General features: G+C 41.8%; 2 protein-coding genes across 7 annotated transcripts in view; one reads left to right on the top strand and one right to left on the bottom strand.

Moving 5' to 3' along the window:
• The window catches only part of rbpms (RNA binding protein, mRNA processing factor), a 28953-nt gene extending 24750 nt beyond the window's left edge, over positions 1-4203 (top strand). For both annotated transcript variants that reach the window (XM_027023639.3, XM_081714640.1), the window contains exons 8-9: positions 2292-2544; positions 2709-4203. The gene's annotated coding sequence lies outside the window, so the exon portion shown is untranslated. The remainder of the gene's footprint in view (positions 1-2291; positions 2545-2708) is intronic.
• Positions 4204-5649: 1446 nt separating this feature from the next.
• The window catches only part of LOC113585873 (fatty acid-binding protein, intestinal), a 26269-nt gene continuing 14464 nt past the window's right edge, over positions 5650-17454 (bottom strand). The window contains exons 2-7 of one of the 5 annotated variants that reach the window (XM_081714642.1): positions 16809-16953; positions 13502-13865; positions 8344-8385; positions 7324-7496; positions 6514-6624; positions 5650-6210 (exon numbers count right to left, since the gene is read on the bottom strand). In XM_081714642.1, the coding sequence (XP_081570768.1) occupies positions 6160-6210; positions 6514-6624; positions 7324-7496; positions 8344-8356 (348 nt within the window). In that variant the 5' untranslated portion in view covers positions 8357-8385; positions 13502-13865; positions 16809-16953 and the 3' untranslated portion in view covers positions 5650-6159. Of the gene's footprint in view, positions 6211-6513; positions 6625-7323; positions 7497-8343; positions 8660-13501; positions 13866-16808 lie in introns of those variants that run through there. The other 4 variants (XM_081714641.1, XM_081714644.1, XM_081714643.1 and 1 more) reach the window with 4 other exon arrangements.

Below are 17454 nucleotides of genomic sequence, written 5' to 3' on the forward strand. Positions count from 1 at the left end.
ATAGTAGTAGTGATAGTAGTAGCGCTGGTAGTAGTAGTAGTAATAGTGGTAGTATAGTAGTAGTAGTAATAGTGATAGTAGTAGTAGTAGTAGTAGTAGAAGTAGTAATAGTAGTAGTAGTATAGTAGTAGTAGTAGTAGTAGTAGTAATAGTGATAATAGTAGTAATAGTAGTAATAGTAGTAGTGATAGTAGTAGCGCTGGTAGTAATAGTGGTAGTAGTAGTGATAGTATTAGTAATAATAGTAGTAGTAGTAATAGTTGTAATAATAGTAGTCATGGTAGTAGTCATGGTAGTAGTAGTAGTAGTAGTAATAGTAATAATAGTAGTAGTAGTAGTAATAGCAGTAGTGATAGTAGTAGTAATAGCAGTAGTGATAGTAGTAGTAGTAGTAGTGATAGTAGTAGTGATAGTAGTAGTGGTGATAGTGATAGTAGTAGTAATAGTAGTAGTGATAGTAGTAGTAGTGATAATAGTAGTAGTGATAATAGTAGTAGTGAAAGTAGTAGTAGTGATAGTAGTAGTAGTAATAGTAGTGATAATAGTAGTAGTGATAGTAGTAGTAATAGTAGTAGTGATAGTAGTAGTAGTGATAGTAGTAGTAATAGTAGTAATGATAGTAGTAGTGATAATAGTAGTAGTAATAGTAGTAGTAATAGTAGTAATAGTGATAATAGTAGTAGTGATAGTAGTAGTAGCGATAATAGTAGTAGTGATAGTAGTAGTAGTAGTAGTAGTAATAGTAGTAGTAGTAGTAGTAGTGATAATAGTAGTAGTGATAGTAGTAGTAGCGATAATAGTAGTAGTGATAATAGTAGTAGTAGTAGTAATAGTAGTAGTAGTAATAGTAGTAGTAGTAGTAGTAGTAGTGATAGTAGTAGTAGCGATAATAGTAGTAGTGATAATAGTAGTAGTAGTAGTAGTAGTAGTAGTAGTAGTAGTAGTAGTAGGGTTGAGAATGATGAGTTTGGTCCATATCGTATCAAACTCATTCATGAGAAAAACATGAATATTGTGTCCAGGCAGAGGTTGGGTGTTCTGAGGAGCAGTAAAGAGGGTCACAGACCCTCTCCCTTCCTCCTGAGAGCCCTACTTCTGTCCACACATCTGGGCAGAGGCAGCCTGGGACTGTGAGAAGGAGCCAGACCAGGCCCAGGAGAAGGACACGATTTCAAGCAGGAAATTCCTGCCACCATGGGAACCGGCTAGCCAAAAACACGGAGCAAAGGGACGTCTATTTTCATTCACAATTTGGAACTTCAGCTGAGCAAACTCTGGCACAGGGGTCCTGAGACCTTCTGGTTCTGGCCGTTTTAAGTCAGAATTATGTGATTGGACTGTGGGACAATTCGGTTTGTGGTCTGGGAAAAGTGTAAGTATAAGATAAAATCACAGCTGTTTAACAGTCTGCTACAGTGGTGTAGGGTTGTGCGATTTACTGTGAGGCTTGTGTGTTGTGGTTGATGGCGGATGTGGCTATAGGTCTCAGCAAAGCAGAGATCTGTCATCCCAACCACTGCCTGCTCTCTCGCCTGCCCTCTGGGAGACGCTGTAGGAATCTCCGATCCCGGACAGCCAGGCTCAGAAATAGCTTTTTCCCACAAGCTTTTATACATCTAAGCCTGGCTACTCACCATTAACTGTCCTGGCTACAAGTTACTGACAATACCTGAACCCCCACTCCCCTGCCCTCGATTCAACATATACACTACCTCATTATAATGTCAAACGCTGCTTAAATGTTCGACGCTTATGGTTACCTATCATTTGGACAGCTGAATCTTATCCACATAACATAACTCTTATTTTGCACATCCAGATATTGATGTTTACAATACATTTGTCATTTGCGCAGCTCACAAACCATTTGCAGTTTGCACAGTTTCCACAAATCATTTCAATGTAAACTTGCACTTTACTAGCATTGCTGTTACTATTTTATCTTATATAATTGATATATTCTTTATATTTCTATATATCTATATTTGTTTAGTTCTTTTAATTTTAACTTTATTCTGCCTGTGTAATTTTTATACTTCCTGTGTGCTTAGCAATGTGTACCCTTTTTGTTTACACAAATGACAATAAAATTTAACTGGACTGCATTTCATTGATCTTTTTTTTAAAAAGTGAGATTTACATAATCATTTAAACAGGTATAAACAATAATTAGAGGCTATTAAATTGACATTGTTTTACGGTATTTTTTACAGTTGTCAGATTGTTTTTTAAATTTAACGATATGTGTCAGATTTATAGACTTCAAAAGATGCCTTTTCCCTCTGTCTCAGGTTCCCTATGTGTGATGCTCACCACAGCTGGCCTTGATCAAGCTGCCCATCCTTTGCACTGCATCCCACTCGCTCTCTCACCGTCTCTCTGTCTCCGTTTCTCTCCGTCTCTCTCTATATATCTCCTTTTCTCTCTTTCTTTGCGCATGTCTATTGTCTTTGCCCCCCTTTCTCTTCCTTTTTCTCCCTATCCTCTTCCTCTCAGTCCAGACCAGGGGCTTCCAGACTCGTCTTCTCCAGTCACGGCCCACAGGTGCGCCACGTTTCTGCGTCATCGTTATATCTGCCCTTAAGCAAGCTGTATATCAGTTAATTAAAAACAAAAAGGACTGAGAGAGAGAGAGAGAGAGAGAGAGAGAGAGAGAGAGAGAATCTATATGTGTGGAATATGACATCTCCCTTTTCCTGCACCCCCAGGTTAACTTCATCTCCACCCCTGGCTGGCGAATCAAGACCAGCTCTGCCTCCATCACACAGCCCCTGTCCCGCCGGCCCTGCCGCCAGACCCCAGACCTATCCACCTTTCCACTGTTGCACCGCTAACACTTTAATTGAAGGAGCGCGCATGAGCCCAGCGGTACCCTTCCCTGGTTTTACCGCTGAGGTGGGCGAGCAACGAGACCCCCAGTCCGCGTCCACACGGACAGCAGGGCTAGCTGTCGCCACCGGAGCGGTTTCATTCGTGCCGTTCGTTTGACATCCAAGCTGTTTTCCCCGCGACCGTGACCAGGTCACGGCGACCGAGAACAGGTCACGGTGACCGTGAAATCCGCCCGGTGACCGCGAACTCATCCGGCCACGTGGCTGACGTGTGGAACTCCTCATATTGAAATGTTGTGGTTGCGCATTAACCATATTATCTTTATCATTATTATTACTGTCGTCGTTGCTATTTACATCAGTTATACTTTGAAAGTTCGGCCCAAGTTCGGCCCAGACCGATGACGATGCTGTAATTTTTTTAATATTTTGAAGACGCAGAAGTATTTTTGTAATCAAGCGAATGTTCTCCAGCGCAGTGCGGTTCTGACTGCCAATGTTGTCCTCTGAATGTCTTCTCCCTTTCCTGCTGTTGATCAACGCTGGCAGACAGCGTAGGACAGTTTGTCCGCCTCTCATGTCTCTTCGGGCATATATTCACTATGAGGTTATAGCCAGACCGGTAGAAATAACCGCTGAGAACTGATCTGGTAGCTGGTTCCGATCATCAGACGTGTTCGTTACTGGTCTTAGTGCTGTTCCGCAGTAACTAAGGGGTGGAGAACGCTGTGATGAAGAGTTCAGGTTCAGAAAGTAAAAGTCCTCCTCATGATTTCGCACCAACTCTCTGTCTGACACCAACTGTCTGACACCAACTGCCAGCAGGAGTAATTCATTAGTGAAATCAACCGCATGTTTCAAAATCACGGCAGGACGCTTTTTGAGCTTGTGCATCTCTTGGATAGATGTTGGATAGTTCTGTTTGCAAAACTGTTCATTTTTGATTTAGTAAATTTATTCCAGCTGCCAAAGACAATCAACAACAACAAAAAAAGAGAAGACAATTGAGCTTCCAGTGTGTCGGTCCAACAGAACACAGTGGTCTCACTTTGTCTTGAGTCCTCTTTGCTATTAGACATGTATAGATTTTTCTAGAACATCTGCTGTAACAGCTACATCAAACGGTTCTTTTTAAAGGGGATTGCTAGCAGCCCAGTAGAGACAGGCAAGGTGAATGTGATTTGTAGCAGATGTACATGGCAGGGAGCCTCTTTGTACAGATGACATGATGGGCCCCAGCTCATTTCTCTCTGGATCCTCAAGTAATATCCTGCATGTAGCATCTTAGCTGGCTTGGTTGACTTTTTCTTTAATTACAGAAAAAACATCTTTGTACCTGAAAGTAAACAACAACAACAACAACAACAACAAACAAACAAACAAACAACAACAACAAAAAACCCATAAGCGAAGTTTTTAGAGTGAAGCTGTGTCATCTTTTTTGGATCTGAGAGAAAAAGGATAGAAATCCAGTGTTTGTGAGGTCTAAATACAGTTCCATATGTTTCTCCCTCTTCAAATGCTATTATTGTCTTCGGGTTGGAACAAACTGACAAAATAAAATAAAAAACCCAACAGTTTTTAAGGCGGTGTGAGCTCACCAGCTGTACTCTGGCTGCATACTGAAGCAACTTTTGTGCATGCTGGAGATATACATTTTTGGTTCAGCATTTGTGCTTATTGTGTATTATTGACATGTGAACTTCCACAGGATTTTTGGATTGTGCTTTGGTAGAAGATACTGTATAAAACAAACCTTTGTCAAAAAAAATAAAAAATAAAATAAAAGCAGTTTTTATAAATATATATAAAATCTACTGAAACCTCTTAACAAAAGTGTATTTTATAATGAGCATTTTAACTTAATGTGCAGGTTTTTTTGACTTTTTGAAACTGATGCTGTGTTTTAGCTGAAGTGTCTGCTTTTTCCACACTGGACTTGTTGTTTTTCTATTTTGCGGGCTGTTATAATGCGATAATGCATCTATCTTTTTCTCTTTCACACCCCCTTTCTCTCTCTCTCTCTCTCTTCTCTTCTTACTCTCCTGCAGTAATAGTCTGTTCTCCCCTGGAGGAATACCTCATAGGGTGCTACACACACACACACACACACACAAACACACACACACACACACACACACACACACTTGGGATCATGAGGCATAGTTCTAATTCTGTAAATCACACACCCAGGTCATATGACTCCCATTGAAGACTGGGAATGAAAATCTGCAAAGCGTTATGGGATGCAATAGATGTTACTGTTACATTGAAAATATGTGGTTGTGTCAGAGTCGGTTTTGCAATTTTGACAAGTGCATTTAAGAAGTGTTGCCACATGTGAAATTTGTGTAGGTGTGTCAGCATACCTGTGTGTAAGTTAACAGATGTATTTATTGTGTGTGTGTGTATGTTTGTGTGTATTTTCAAACACGTCAGTCTGGCCTGTACTTGTCTGGATACGTGTGGGGGAATAATAGCCTGTCCCTTTGTTCCACATCTGTCAGAAGTATATTACACTGCTCCTCAAGAATGCAGGGGTTTGAGTAAAAGTAAAATTAGATTATAAATGTGTGAGGAGCTGTGTGTGAGAGAGATTTACCTCACTGCTGAAATACCACCTCTCTAACTTATTTACTCTCCAGGGAGTCTCTGTTCCCTTTGTTAATACAGCTATTTACAACCAGGAGAACAGTCTGATTTTTTCCCCTGAAATATTTTGACCATGTGATTTTTAAGTAGAATTCAATTAACCATTAATTAACCATTAAATTGTTGATTTGGTTCAGATTATCTTTTAATCCTGAGATCAAACTTTAGTGATGTTATACTATCAGGGCGGGTTCTAAGACCATTTATAGACCACAAAGGAGTTTGTTGGGAGCTGATAAGGGACCTCACACAGTTCTCTAAAATAATAATGACACGAGCTTGTCACACAGCGCCCTCTTCTGGTTAAGGCTGGCATTTATTAATTAAAAAAAAAACAGCGTCATAAATCAATACCAACTTTAAGCAGAGAGGATTTATTAATGCACTGTATTGTGCTTTTCTACATTCCACCATATTCAAAACCCTATATGATAATCCATTGATTAGTTGAAGCAGAATACACAATAAAGTATGAGAAATACAAAGCTAATGTGACACAATTAAAAAACAACAGACAACATCCAAGTAAAGTAAAAAATATCAGCAAATTTATTTGCAACATAACAGCTTAGGACAAGAACTTTGTGTAGTTGTCATCATTGCTTCAAAACTGTACAGCTCTTGTTCATAAAAATGCCTGTTTCAGCAGTGCTAGAATCCTGGGTAAAGATCTGCTTTAGGCCTTCTTAAAAATCCTTTTGGCATCAACACCTTCATAGCTATAGGTCTGTGGAAATTGGAAAAATACACAAAATACCTATAATCATCTGCCATTCCATTAGCGTTGTAACAATAAGAGTATTACCTGAAAACATCAGGATTGCGAGCACAAAGTCCAGTCTACTAAGAATTCCATCTCTAACATACAGAGTGCTGGTGGACTGCGTGGTGTGTTGTGGGTTGTTGTGGTATGTTGTCCTGTACTGTGTGATGTGGTATGCTGGACTGTGTCATGTGGTCTGCTGAACTGTGGTGGAGGTCTGCTGGATGGTGTGGTGTGGTTTGTGGGCCCCAAGGGTGACCCTCTGACCTGAACCATCTCTTCTCCCTCAAATATGCGGGTGGTGCTCAGAATTTTGCCATTGTCCTTCCGGGTGAAATTGCCTTTCATCACTGAGTCTCCATCCATTTCCCAGGTGCCCTAGGGTGCACAAACACCACTTTGTATGCAATTCACAGGCGTGGCACTTATAAACACCGCATCTCTCTCTCTCTCTCTCTCTCTCTCTCTCTCTCTCTCTGTCTCTCTCTCTCACATACACACACACACACACACACACACACACACACACACACACAAACACCATGTGTCACATACACACTAGAATGGATACATCACAGTAGTGTAATCACAGCAGGCATTACATACATTGATACATGCCACACTGCTGTGGGTACAAAAAGGTATGGTACAATTTTAAACCTGTCTAGATAACCCTGTTTACTCTTTTGACAGCAATATTTCTTCCATCATGAAGAGGACTTTGATTGTACAGTTAATAATACGGCGATATTGGGTTGTATAGTTCTACAGGTTTATGCAGAGCTCTAAATGGGAGAAACCTGCATGCAGGTCTCTTGTCTCTGTGGGTGCTGACAGCACGAATCCTATTGGTGACTGGGGTTAATCCTACAGCTCTGTAGCAAATAGCTTTAAGGCTCAGATACAAGGTGAATGTAGAACAGTGAGGGAATGAGAACGGTAATATGGGTTCATTTGAAAAAGTTGTGCATATTCTTTACTATACAGTAAGACATTTTGTGATGAATCATCTTTTCCTAAAGGTGTTTAGAAATTAGACTGGTTATTGATGATTGGTTATTGATTCTCAGTACTCACGTTCATTTCAGTGCCGTCAGCGAGAGAGTAATCAAACTGCACTCCCAGGGTGAACTCGATGTCTTTGGTTCTGAATCTGCTGGTCTCTTTAATGCTGAATTTGTTCCCATTTTGCTCAATAACCAGTTTCAGGTTATCATGCTCTGCCAACTTCCTTTTCATCAAGTTAATACCTACACACACACACACACACACATACACACACACACACACACACACACACACACACACACACACACACACACACATACACACACACACACACACACATACACACACACACACATACACACACACACACATACACACACACATACACACACACACACACACACACACACACACACACACACACAGAAATTTCTTTACTTGTGAGGTCTTAAATTGACTTCATTTCTACAAAACAACCCCGAATCTCATCTTCACTTTTAATTTTTTCTATTTTCTTCCAAATGTCTACATATGCAGGAGCATTTGGTCCTCCCAAGTAATAATAGCCAGCCAGTCAACGGTTTACATACCACACATGGACTAGTGGACTTTGACCAGTAATTTATCTGTGCTATTAATTTCAAATGAGTGCTTTTGAGTTTCAAATACCATCAAACTGTCTGCTCAATAAATCAGCTACACATACGTACACACACACACACACACACACACACACACACAGGTGTTATCAGTATAGTCGTACTTCATTCTCCATCTATAAAGTTCTGCTTTATAGAACTTTGGACCTGTACTACTATTCACACATCTGGGGGTATAACAAACGATCCCGTTTGCAGCTCAGAGAGAATCATTCACAGAGATCAGAACGAGAGACTAATTCAGCAGTACATGCATCATCTATATTACGACTGTTGAACCTGTACAACATTATCTTGTCCACTTTCTCATGTGTAGCGCAGACGTTCCCATGTTTTCCTCTAAATCCACGTCAACACCGGTATTAATCTCAGTCTGCTTGGTTTCGACAGCTGTTGTTAGTGCCGTTCTTTCCGCGTGCACCGTACTTACCCATCTGCTCCATGAACTTGTCATAGTTTACGTTGCGGTCGACTTTCCACGTGCCGTTGAACGCCATGTAGGCAGGTTTAGGTAGAGAGAGAGAGATGGAGGGAGAAAGGGAGAGAAACGGCAGGAAAGAATAAGGAGAAAGGTGCCTCTGTCGCTCCTATTCTCTCCTTTTATAAAGAAGGGCAGGGATTTTAATCTCTATCTGTTATCCAGTTGATGATGTGGTCACTTAACCCCAGGTTCCACTCAGTGTGGACCAGGGAATATAAAGATAACATGGTTTGCAGACAACACCCTGAAATCACTACAATGTTGCTCAACTGTGTGTAAAAAAAAAAAAAAAAAGGAACAACGTATTTGATAACATATGGGCTTACTCCCCACAGTGGCACCAGCTGCAGTAATACAGACAACCGATCATGGGTGGATGGATCTCTAAGAAAACCACGCATGCTGTTGGTACTCGGCTAAGGTTAAGATACTCGGCTAGGAAACAGAAAGTTGCCAGTTCAAGCAGCACAGAGTTGCCGCTGTTTGGGCCCCTGAGTGAAGCCCTTAACCCTCAATTGCTCGAGTTGCGCATTCAGTCATAAATGTAAGTTGCCCTGGATAAAAGCATCGGCTATACGTAGCATGAATCAGCACAGGACAAACAGACCAACAAAATGTGTCGACTTAGTCGCTGCAGTGATGCGTTATCATGGCTTTTTGAATGGACATCCTGACATCAAAAGACATGAAAGGTCTATATAATAAATGTGTTCATGTGTCTGTATGTCTGTCTATCCATGTACCTTTGAAACTTAATACGACTGAATAGACGTGCCTTTCTGGTTCAGTTAGCCGTCACTACAACTGACAGTGATTTTTAGTGTGTGTGTGTGTGTGTGTGTGTGTGTGCATATGTATATATATATATAAAAATAATAGCATTATTTCCTGTTTCATGGACACCAGGTTACCATGGATATGACTTTTATTTGGTTCAGGGTCATATATATTATTGTTATTGTTATTATTATTAGTTGCATTTATATAGCACCATTCTCAAACTCATATAGCTATATGGAAGGCGTGCAGGAGGGTATTTGCACTTCTGCAGGAATAAAACCTTTCAGATGGCAAGAAAAGATTTGTGGACTTTTGACAGTCAGTGGACTCTTGACGGTAAGACAGACATTGTTTTGGCTCTCTGCCAATCAGGGATTTGGAGGGATCTCTGCAATAGTTTACCATGTCTGTAACCAGCACTGTAATGGCATCGTGTAGTTTGCTCCTCAGAGTTTCAAAAGAAGGTCGGAAAGGTCATTTCATTATCATCGTACTCCTGCACCTTGAGAGAGAGATCAGATGATCTCAGCTGCAATAACTTAGTTCTGTTATGACAGGGAATTTAAAGCAGAACTTTCCACCCACACTGGAAGACGCTCAGGACATCTGATAAGGGTGTGTTATCATGTAATTCTCGTATTACATAAAAAGTGTTAAAAAAGTATATAAAAAGATTTTGCATTGCACAGTAGTCAGTCAAACGTGACATGAAAGCTCCAGTATGGAATCACTGCACCCAGTAAGGTGGTTTGTACTACTGCTGTTACAGAAACATTCATTAAGGAAACTCCATGTTGAATCATGCAACATGCAGCTCATTCCTGAACTCACTTCAGCTGTCTGCGGGCCGGAGAAACGTTCGACATGTTTTAAAAGATGAAAAACGCAAATTGAGCTTAGTCCACTAATTGGCACTGAATGTCAAGCACTTTTGATGCACTCGATCTCAATACCACGCAAAATCCATTTTTAGGTGCGGCCTTCTGCTAGTCTTCTCTAATGGAATATGTTCCTGAGTATACATGAAATAGCAGTGGTGTGATGATTTGGTCTAGTTATGTTTTATTATTTGGACTTTAGGAGCTGACTGACAATTTAATTACTATATTTCACTAAATATTTATATTGCTTTTTATCAGCAATAAAGCACAAGAGGCTGTTGCCAGCCAGATACAACCCCCCCCCCCATCTCTCTTTCTCTCCCTCTAACTCTCTTTCTCCCATTTCTCTCTGTCCACTCCCTCTCTCTCTGTCTGACTCTCCCTCTGTTTCTCTCTCTTTCTCTTTCCAATTTCATCATCAACTTAAAGGGATTTTATTGGCACGACAAAAATCACATTGTATTGCCAAAGCATTTCTTGTTAAAGAAGTAACAAACAGGAATGTTTAAACACAGACAATGAACAGAGCAGTAAACAGCAATACACACACACACACACACACACACACACACACACACACGCACACAGTATACTAAATATAGTACATAATGTACTAATAGGTGCAAAATTAGCACGTAGGAGCAAAATGAACTAATGTTATCTCTTCCCCTGTTTGTCAAATCAAACCAAATCAAATCAAAATGTGCTTTATTGACATGCCAAGATGTTGCCAAAGCAATACAGTATATGTAAATTTAGCATTAATATACAAATAAATAAAAGATTTTGTGAATGATAAAAACAATAAAAATAGAACATTGGCATGAACCAAAAATAAAATACTTTTGAGTAAACAATAACAGTAAATAATAAGAGAACAGATTACAAACAGTTTATATAATTATGAATGTATCTGTTAAAGTGTTTTCTCTTATCGCCCTCTGTCTCTCTCGGTCTCTCTTTTCTCTGTTTTTCACACGCGCACGTACTCTCACATCTGTGAACGTGCAATTAAACAACATAATTGTATTACTCTGTGTGTGTGTGTGCGTGTGTGTGTGTGTGTGTGTGTGTGTGTGCGCGCATGTGTGTGTGTGTGCATTACTACAACAAAACAGCCATCATCCTAAACCATATCTTACCTTAACCTTAACATACAGTGTAAAAGATAGGGTGCCTTTACAGATGCATTACCTCTGCAAACACCCACAACAAACACATAGAACTGGTCCAGTGCGAACAGAGAGTGCCTCTCACACACTTACTCCCTTTTGGCCCCGCCTGTTCGATCTTTGTGTCTGTATTTATCTGTTTCTGACCCCCTTCCGTCCATGGCTCTGTGTGCACTGGTCAACACCGTTCTCCTTTTACGCAACATCAACACTGTAAACCTCTGTGGCTAATCGTACAAATCAGAGCTGAACTGACAGTGCACAGTGAAGATTTATGACCTGGATGTATTACCATAGCAGGAGCAAGAATCGGTGCACTATACAAATAGGGTTGCTTCCTGTTTTATGAGCAACAGCTGTGTGAATTGACCTCCCTGTTTTCCTGATGAAAAAATATTCACTTGGTTATTTCATTTCTAAGTCATTTAGCACCTGTCAATGTCCTACAAAAGTTGATTTGGAACAAGGTCACATTTGTTCAGTAGTTGTTCTAATGACTGGAACAAATTGACTGCAACCCATTTTTGACATTTTGGTGTTTTCTTTTTTCTTTGTTTCAAGTTCTAGACTGATCAGCATTGCTTGGCTGTTGGTCAAGTTCCTCTTTTACTGCCACACAGACTGCAAAAGGTTTAAAAGGTTCAGAAAATTTTTTTCTTTTAAAACAAAACTAACTCCATTTTTAATGTCATGCTTCATGCTTCATTTATATAGGGCTTTGTTTCTTCTTATTGTTTTTAAGTAAAAGATATTTTTGCCATTTTTCATGGTCTCTTGACAGAGCATGAGTAGTTACTACAGCTGAGAACTGCTACCATCTACAGGCCAACACACTTCAGCAGGCCCGCGAGGAAATAGTTCTCTGGGCAAAATTTAGAGGACTGGCTAGAAAGAACACCTAACTGTTATTTTAATATTTTATGTAACTCAGTTAAAAATGTATATTAACTGGGATTTCGTTATATTTCTTACAGTGTGGTTTAAGTGTTTTAATATTTAAACTGGAGCCATAAAACCTACTTGGATAATAGTAGAGCTGAAATCCTTTGTAGGTTATGCTCTCTCTCTCTCTCTCTCTCTCTCTCTCTCTCTCTCTCTCTCTCTCTCTCTCTCTCTCTATATATATATATATATATATATATATATATATATATATAAATTCAGTTCAGTACATATGAGATAATATGAAATAAAAGATAAAAAAGTGAAAAGAACATAATGTAGTAATATTCTCGGTCTCTGTCTTTCTCTCTCCCTGTTTCTGTGTACATGGGTGTTGACAGGCATAGGACAAATGTAGTTGTTTGGTCCCGAGAGTCACTAATGAGTAGTTCTAATGAAGAGGAAGTGAGTTAACGGATAAGAGAAATGAATGACCTCATCTGTCAGATACAGGGAATATGTGCACACTGTTCCCTGAGGTCTGAGGTGTGTTTCTGAATTTTAAAATTTTGTGGATGCACAGTTTACAGTTTACATTTTGCACGGGACAAAAAAAAAATATTGCATGAAATATAGGTTGCTATATAGTTTTTGTTAAGCAGTCATGGGTTGTGAATCAGGACTGAATAAGATAGGTGCATGCATGCTCTCTCTCTCTCTCTCTCTCTCTCTCTCTCTCTCTCTCTCACACACACACACACGCACACACACATTCCCTCAAACCAATAGATTTATATCTCTTTGCTGGTGACTTTCCGGGGAAGTCTGTTTGACCCATATCATGTTTGGGATTTGTGCTGCTCTGAGCTGCTGTAGACCACAGAGCCACCATCCCGCGCGCCTGCTCTCCAGCGCTGTCCAGGGATCAGTGTGTTGTCCCTCACACTCAGCTATGGACATGAGGCTGGAGCAGAGATGAGCTAACCTGGGATCAGCTCTCCATGCTAACGCCAGGCTGGCGTGTTTATTTTCAGCTCTGCTGACTGCGTTTAGCGGCTGGCTGGGTGGAGTTGATACTCCAGCAGCCTTACACACACTCTGCCACCCACTGCTGTAAGGAGGCACCTGCATCACCCACACCTGTGTGTGTGTGTGTGTGTGTGGTAATGAACCGGCACCAGGCGCCATGGAGAACCTTCCTCCCTCCTCCTCTTCCTCTTCTCATCTCTCTCCCCTCCTCACCTCTGTGCATCACCTCATTATCCCACCCTCTTTGCTCACTAGATTTGTGTGGGTGAAGTGTTCATTTCGCTCTGCTTATTACCTCCATTTATATTTACGTTTCAGGTGGCACATTCGACTCCATTTAGGTAACTGAAGGTAGTTTATTACCTCCAAATCCCCGGTGTCTTCCTCTGCAGGGGCGACTGCAGACATGGCTGCCTCCGGGCCCCAGGCTGCTGGGGTCACCCGCACTGCTGGGTTCCTGTAGGCTCTGGCAGGGCAGGCGGTGTAGTTGTAGCACGCTGAATGCGGTGGAGGGACTGCGGTGTTTGCGCCGATGGTGTAATAAGCCGCTGACTCTCTGGCTGCCTGCAGTGACCTGTGTCCTGCAGAGAGCAGGCGTCCTGAGCTTTTAATTACCCACCTGGAGGGGCCGATCTCCTCCAGGGCTGCTGATCCTGCTGACCCTCTGTGCTGTCCTTCTCTGTCTCCTCTCTCCTCCTCTCTCTCTTACTCTCAAGTCAAATCAGGACTGTACAAAACACAAGAATGGAAACTTTTTACATTTTAACTTCGCAAAGTAATAATAATAATAATAATAATAATAATAATGACAGTAGTAACAGCAGTATCAGTAATAAATCTATCTATTAAGTAGTGGTAGCAGTATTAAATCTCTGTCCATCTCTGTCTCTCACCTCTTATACACACAGTAATTTAACAGTGTCCATGTAATAGGCAGAGGTCCTGTGCTTCTTGTTAAAATGAAATGCCATGTCTCTCCTGCTCACAGTGAGCCACACTGCTGGTCTCTCCATGTGGTGTCTCTCCTGCTCACAGGGAGCTGCACTGCTGGGCTCTCTGTGTGCTGTCTCTCCTGCTCTGGGCTAATACTGTTAGTTTGTTAGCTGGCATTTGTTTACATTGATCCTGATGGGGGTGGGGTCGTTTGCCTCGTTAACCTGCAGTGGCAATGATCGCCTTTAATTAGGCCCTACAGCTAAAGCCTAAAGAACGTCGAGAGAGAGAGAGAGCGAGCGAGAGCACGAGCGAGAGAGAGAGAGAGCGCGAGAAGACACTTTCAGTGGAAAAAAGTATACCTCTCAAGTTGCACAAACAGTCCGGGCTGGTACAGGCTGCTGCAGTGTTCACTGTGTGTGCTGATTACTTTGCTAAAGGCTGCGGTTTCACAATTTGTCCCTGGGTGGATTTAAGGAGGAGGAACTGATCCAGGGTCAGTGCAGTTTGGCTCTTTTTGATTTTGTGGGACGGTAGATACATTCATAGAGGTGCTAAAGTCTCCTCCACGCCACCGTGCAGTGTCATCACGGGGCACATCTGAACGCTTGAGCTTCTCTGTGGACCGAGCTGACCAGACCTGTAGATATTTAACATCACTGTGCTAATTAGCCCCCTATTTCTCTATGTGGTTAAATGCTGGAATTGTGGAGGAACCATAATGTTGTGTCTGTAGTCTATAAGGCCTTCTCTTGCGCCCTAGAAATCACAAGCGAATCCGAGAGAGATTAAATCTAAATAACTGGGGTGCGAGCAGCATGTTGAAGAATGCCCAGAACAGAACAACACAGCATCGCCATCCTGATGGCAATCTGATCAACACTGTGAAAACTTGCTTTATCTGCGATGACTTGAAACCTACAGACATCCAGAGACAACCACGAGATGACCAGATTATGTGGGATTAGATGGAGCAGGTACAGAGGATAACAGAGAGAGAGAGAGAGAGAGAGAGAGAGAGAGGGGAAGAGAAGAGAAAAGGGAGAGAACAAGACAAAGAAAGGAGAAGAGAGAGAGAGAGAGAGAGAAAAGAAAAAGTTGTGAAAGAGGAGAAACTAGCAGGCATTCTTGCACAGTTCTGGTTTCCGTGTAAAATCTGCCCACGGTTTTATGGGCGAACTCCAACTAAAACACAACGCCAGACAAGAGGGCAGAATCTCGCCTGCCATCTCAACCACCCGCTTGACGTGAGGCGTGATGGAGCGCTCCAGGCTTCACGCCAATCTTCAGCAGTCAGATCGGGTCCGACCACGTGCAAACGGGAAACGCAGGACAAAGGGAGACGAAGAGTTACACAATAGACACTAACGGCTACAGCCTGGTTACGTGAACCAAATTAGCTTCCTTAACTTGTGGGTGGAGCTACAGAACAGGGGGAGGGGCTAATAGAGGAGGAATAAGGACCTGCCCACCATGCCTGCGCTCTATGATTGTACCGCCAAGACACGACGCATTTCATTGGATTTTATAACGATAAGAAATCAATCGTTACACATCATTCACACACTGGCCCACTGTAGGCTGCATGAAGCCAGTGGGGGTGGTGGGTGGGGGTTTGTGTTTCCCATGATCTGCTGGTCCAGGTTTATGTTAATAAATACTGTGGCATTTCGCAAAAGGCTAAACTCACTCTATTCATGCCAACATCTCTTTAAAACAAACAAACCAAAAAAAAAAAGCACAGGCTAAAGTTTTGCACACAGACCCTGATCAGGCAACAAAGGAGATACTGCGTGAACATGAGGAGTTCGAAGCTTCTTAAAATAGAATTAGGATCGAATAATTATATAGAATTATGTAGAATACAGTATAATATGAAGTGGGTTTGAGGGGTTGTGCATTTTGCAGGGGGTGGTTGAGTATTCTCACAACTGTGCCATGTTCCTAACTCACACGAGCCCTCGAACCTGACCCGGCGATGACCCGTTGCCAAAAACTCGGAGATACTTGACGATTCATACGAGTTGATTGTCTACGGCCGATTTCACGGCCCATTACACTAAGCTTGCTCCTATTACCGAACCCTTTATGTGCCTCGTTAAGATATCAGATTGCCGGAGCAGGATTAGCGAGGATTAGTGAGGAGAAGTAAGGATTCATATTCTCGAGATTCTCAAGATCTGCTCCTGACTGCATGAGCCAGGGCCCAGATTACCACCTCTGGGTGAAGATTTTAGGACCCTTTGGTTTAATTCAGCGCCTTTCCATTTCAGTTCAGTCCAGCGGTTTTGTTTTGTTCACTTTACCTATGCTATTAGTTTCTTTTTGATGGCTGCACTAAAAAAATTGTTTACAAGTTTTCTTAAAATTAGTCATTTTCTCAAAATGAATGCCTGTGTGAAACCTGTCAGGAAATCACTTGGCGTTATTCTGTGAAGTCGGAAGTGATTTAATGGGAAATCCTCTTAAGAGAACCAGCACGTAGACAATGGGAGAGAACAGGTTTTACCCCCAAAGTCTGGACGGCCACTTCCTCTCCTAATTGACCCTGTTGTGCCCTAAAAGACCTCCGGGGCCCTGCGCGTAAACCGGGCGCTTGGTGTAAGGGGTCTGTTCCCCCTGCTGCACTTTGACACACACTCAGAGCAAGTAAACGAAACTAACACGGACAGCATTAACAAGAAGCTGTTTGTGGGAGGAACCTCCTTCTCACGTCCGGGAGGGGAATTTGACTCACGCAAATCGCAGGCTATTTTGACGTGTTCCAGCGTCGCGTTCGGGGCTTCGAGTCGGGTCTCCTGCCAGAGATGTGAGAGGCAGATTAAAGCAGTGCAGACAGGAGCTCTCTCCAGCATGAGGGAGGCCAGGAGATGATTTAATGACTAAGAGTAACAGAGAAAGAGAGAGAGAGAGAAAGAGAGGATAAAAATAACAGAGGCCTATCAGAGTACATCGAGCCAAGAAAAAAACAACATTGAATTTATGTGTGTCTTCTCCTGCCACCATATCAAGGTGAAGGTAATCTGGATAACCCCACAATGCCCTCATTTTCAGTGTCTCTTTTTAAAAAAAACTAAATGATTTGTACACATAATATTAAACAATATTAAACACTAATATATTTCAGGAACAACGAATGCCATCCATAGGGACTTGTAACATCTCAGATGAACTTCAGAAAAACCATTCCAGGTTAAAAGTAAATGGATGCCAGAATCTCCTTTCCCAGAACAAAGCTGTGTCTTCACACTCTGCCTGTAAGGCACATCTTCACACACCATTGGTGGGAAACCAGGAAAAAAACTTGCAACTTTCTAACAAGTTGCAGGTGTGTGAACTACCTAACAAACACCTAACAAACACCTCCACCATTACCTCAGTGG

Source organism: Electrophorus electricus, chromosome 5 (assembly GCF_041902795.1).
Source record: "Electrophorus electricus isolate QZ-2024a chromosome 5, ASM4190279v1, whole genome shotgun sequence".
Taxonomy (NCBI): domain Eukaryota; kingdom Metazoa; phylum Chordata; class Actinopteri; order Gymnotiformes; family Gymnotidae; genus Electrophorus; species Electrophorus electricus.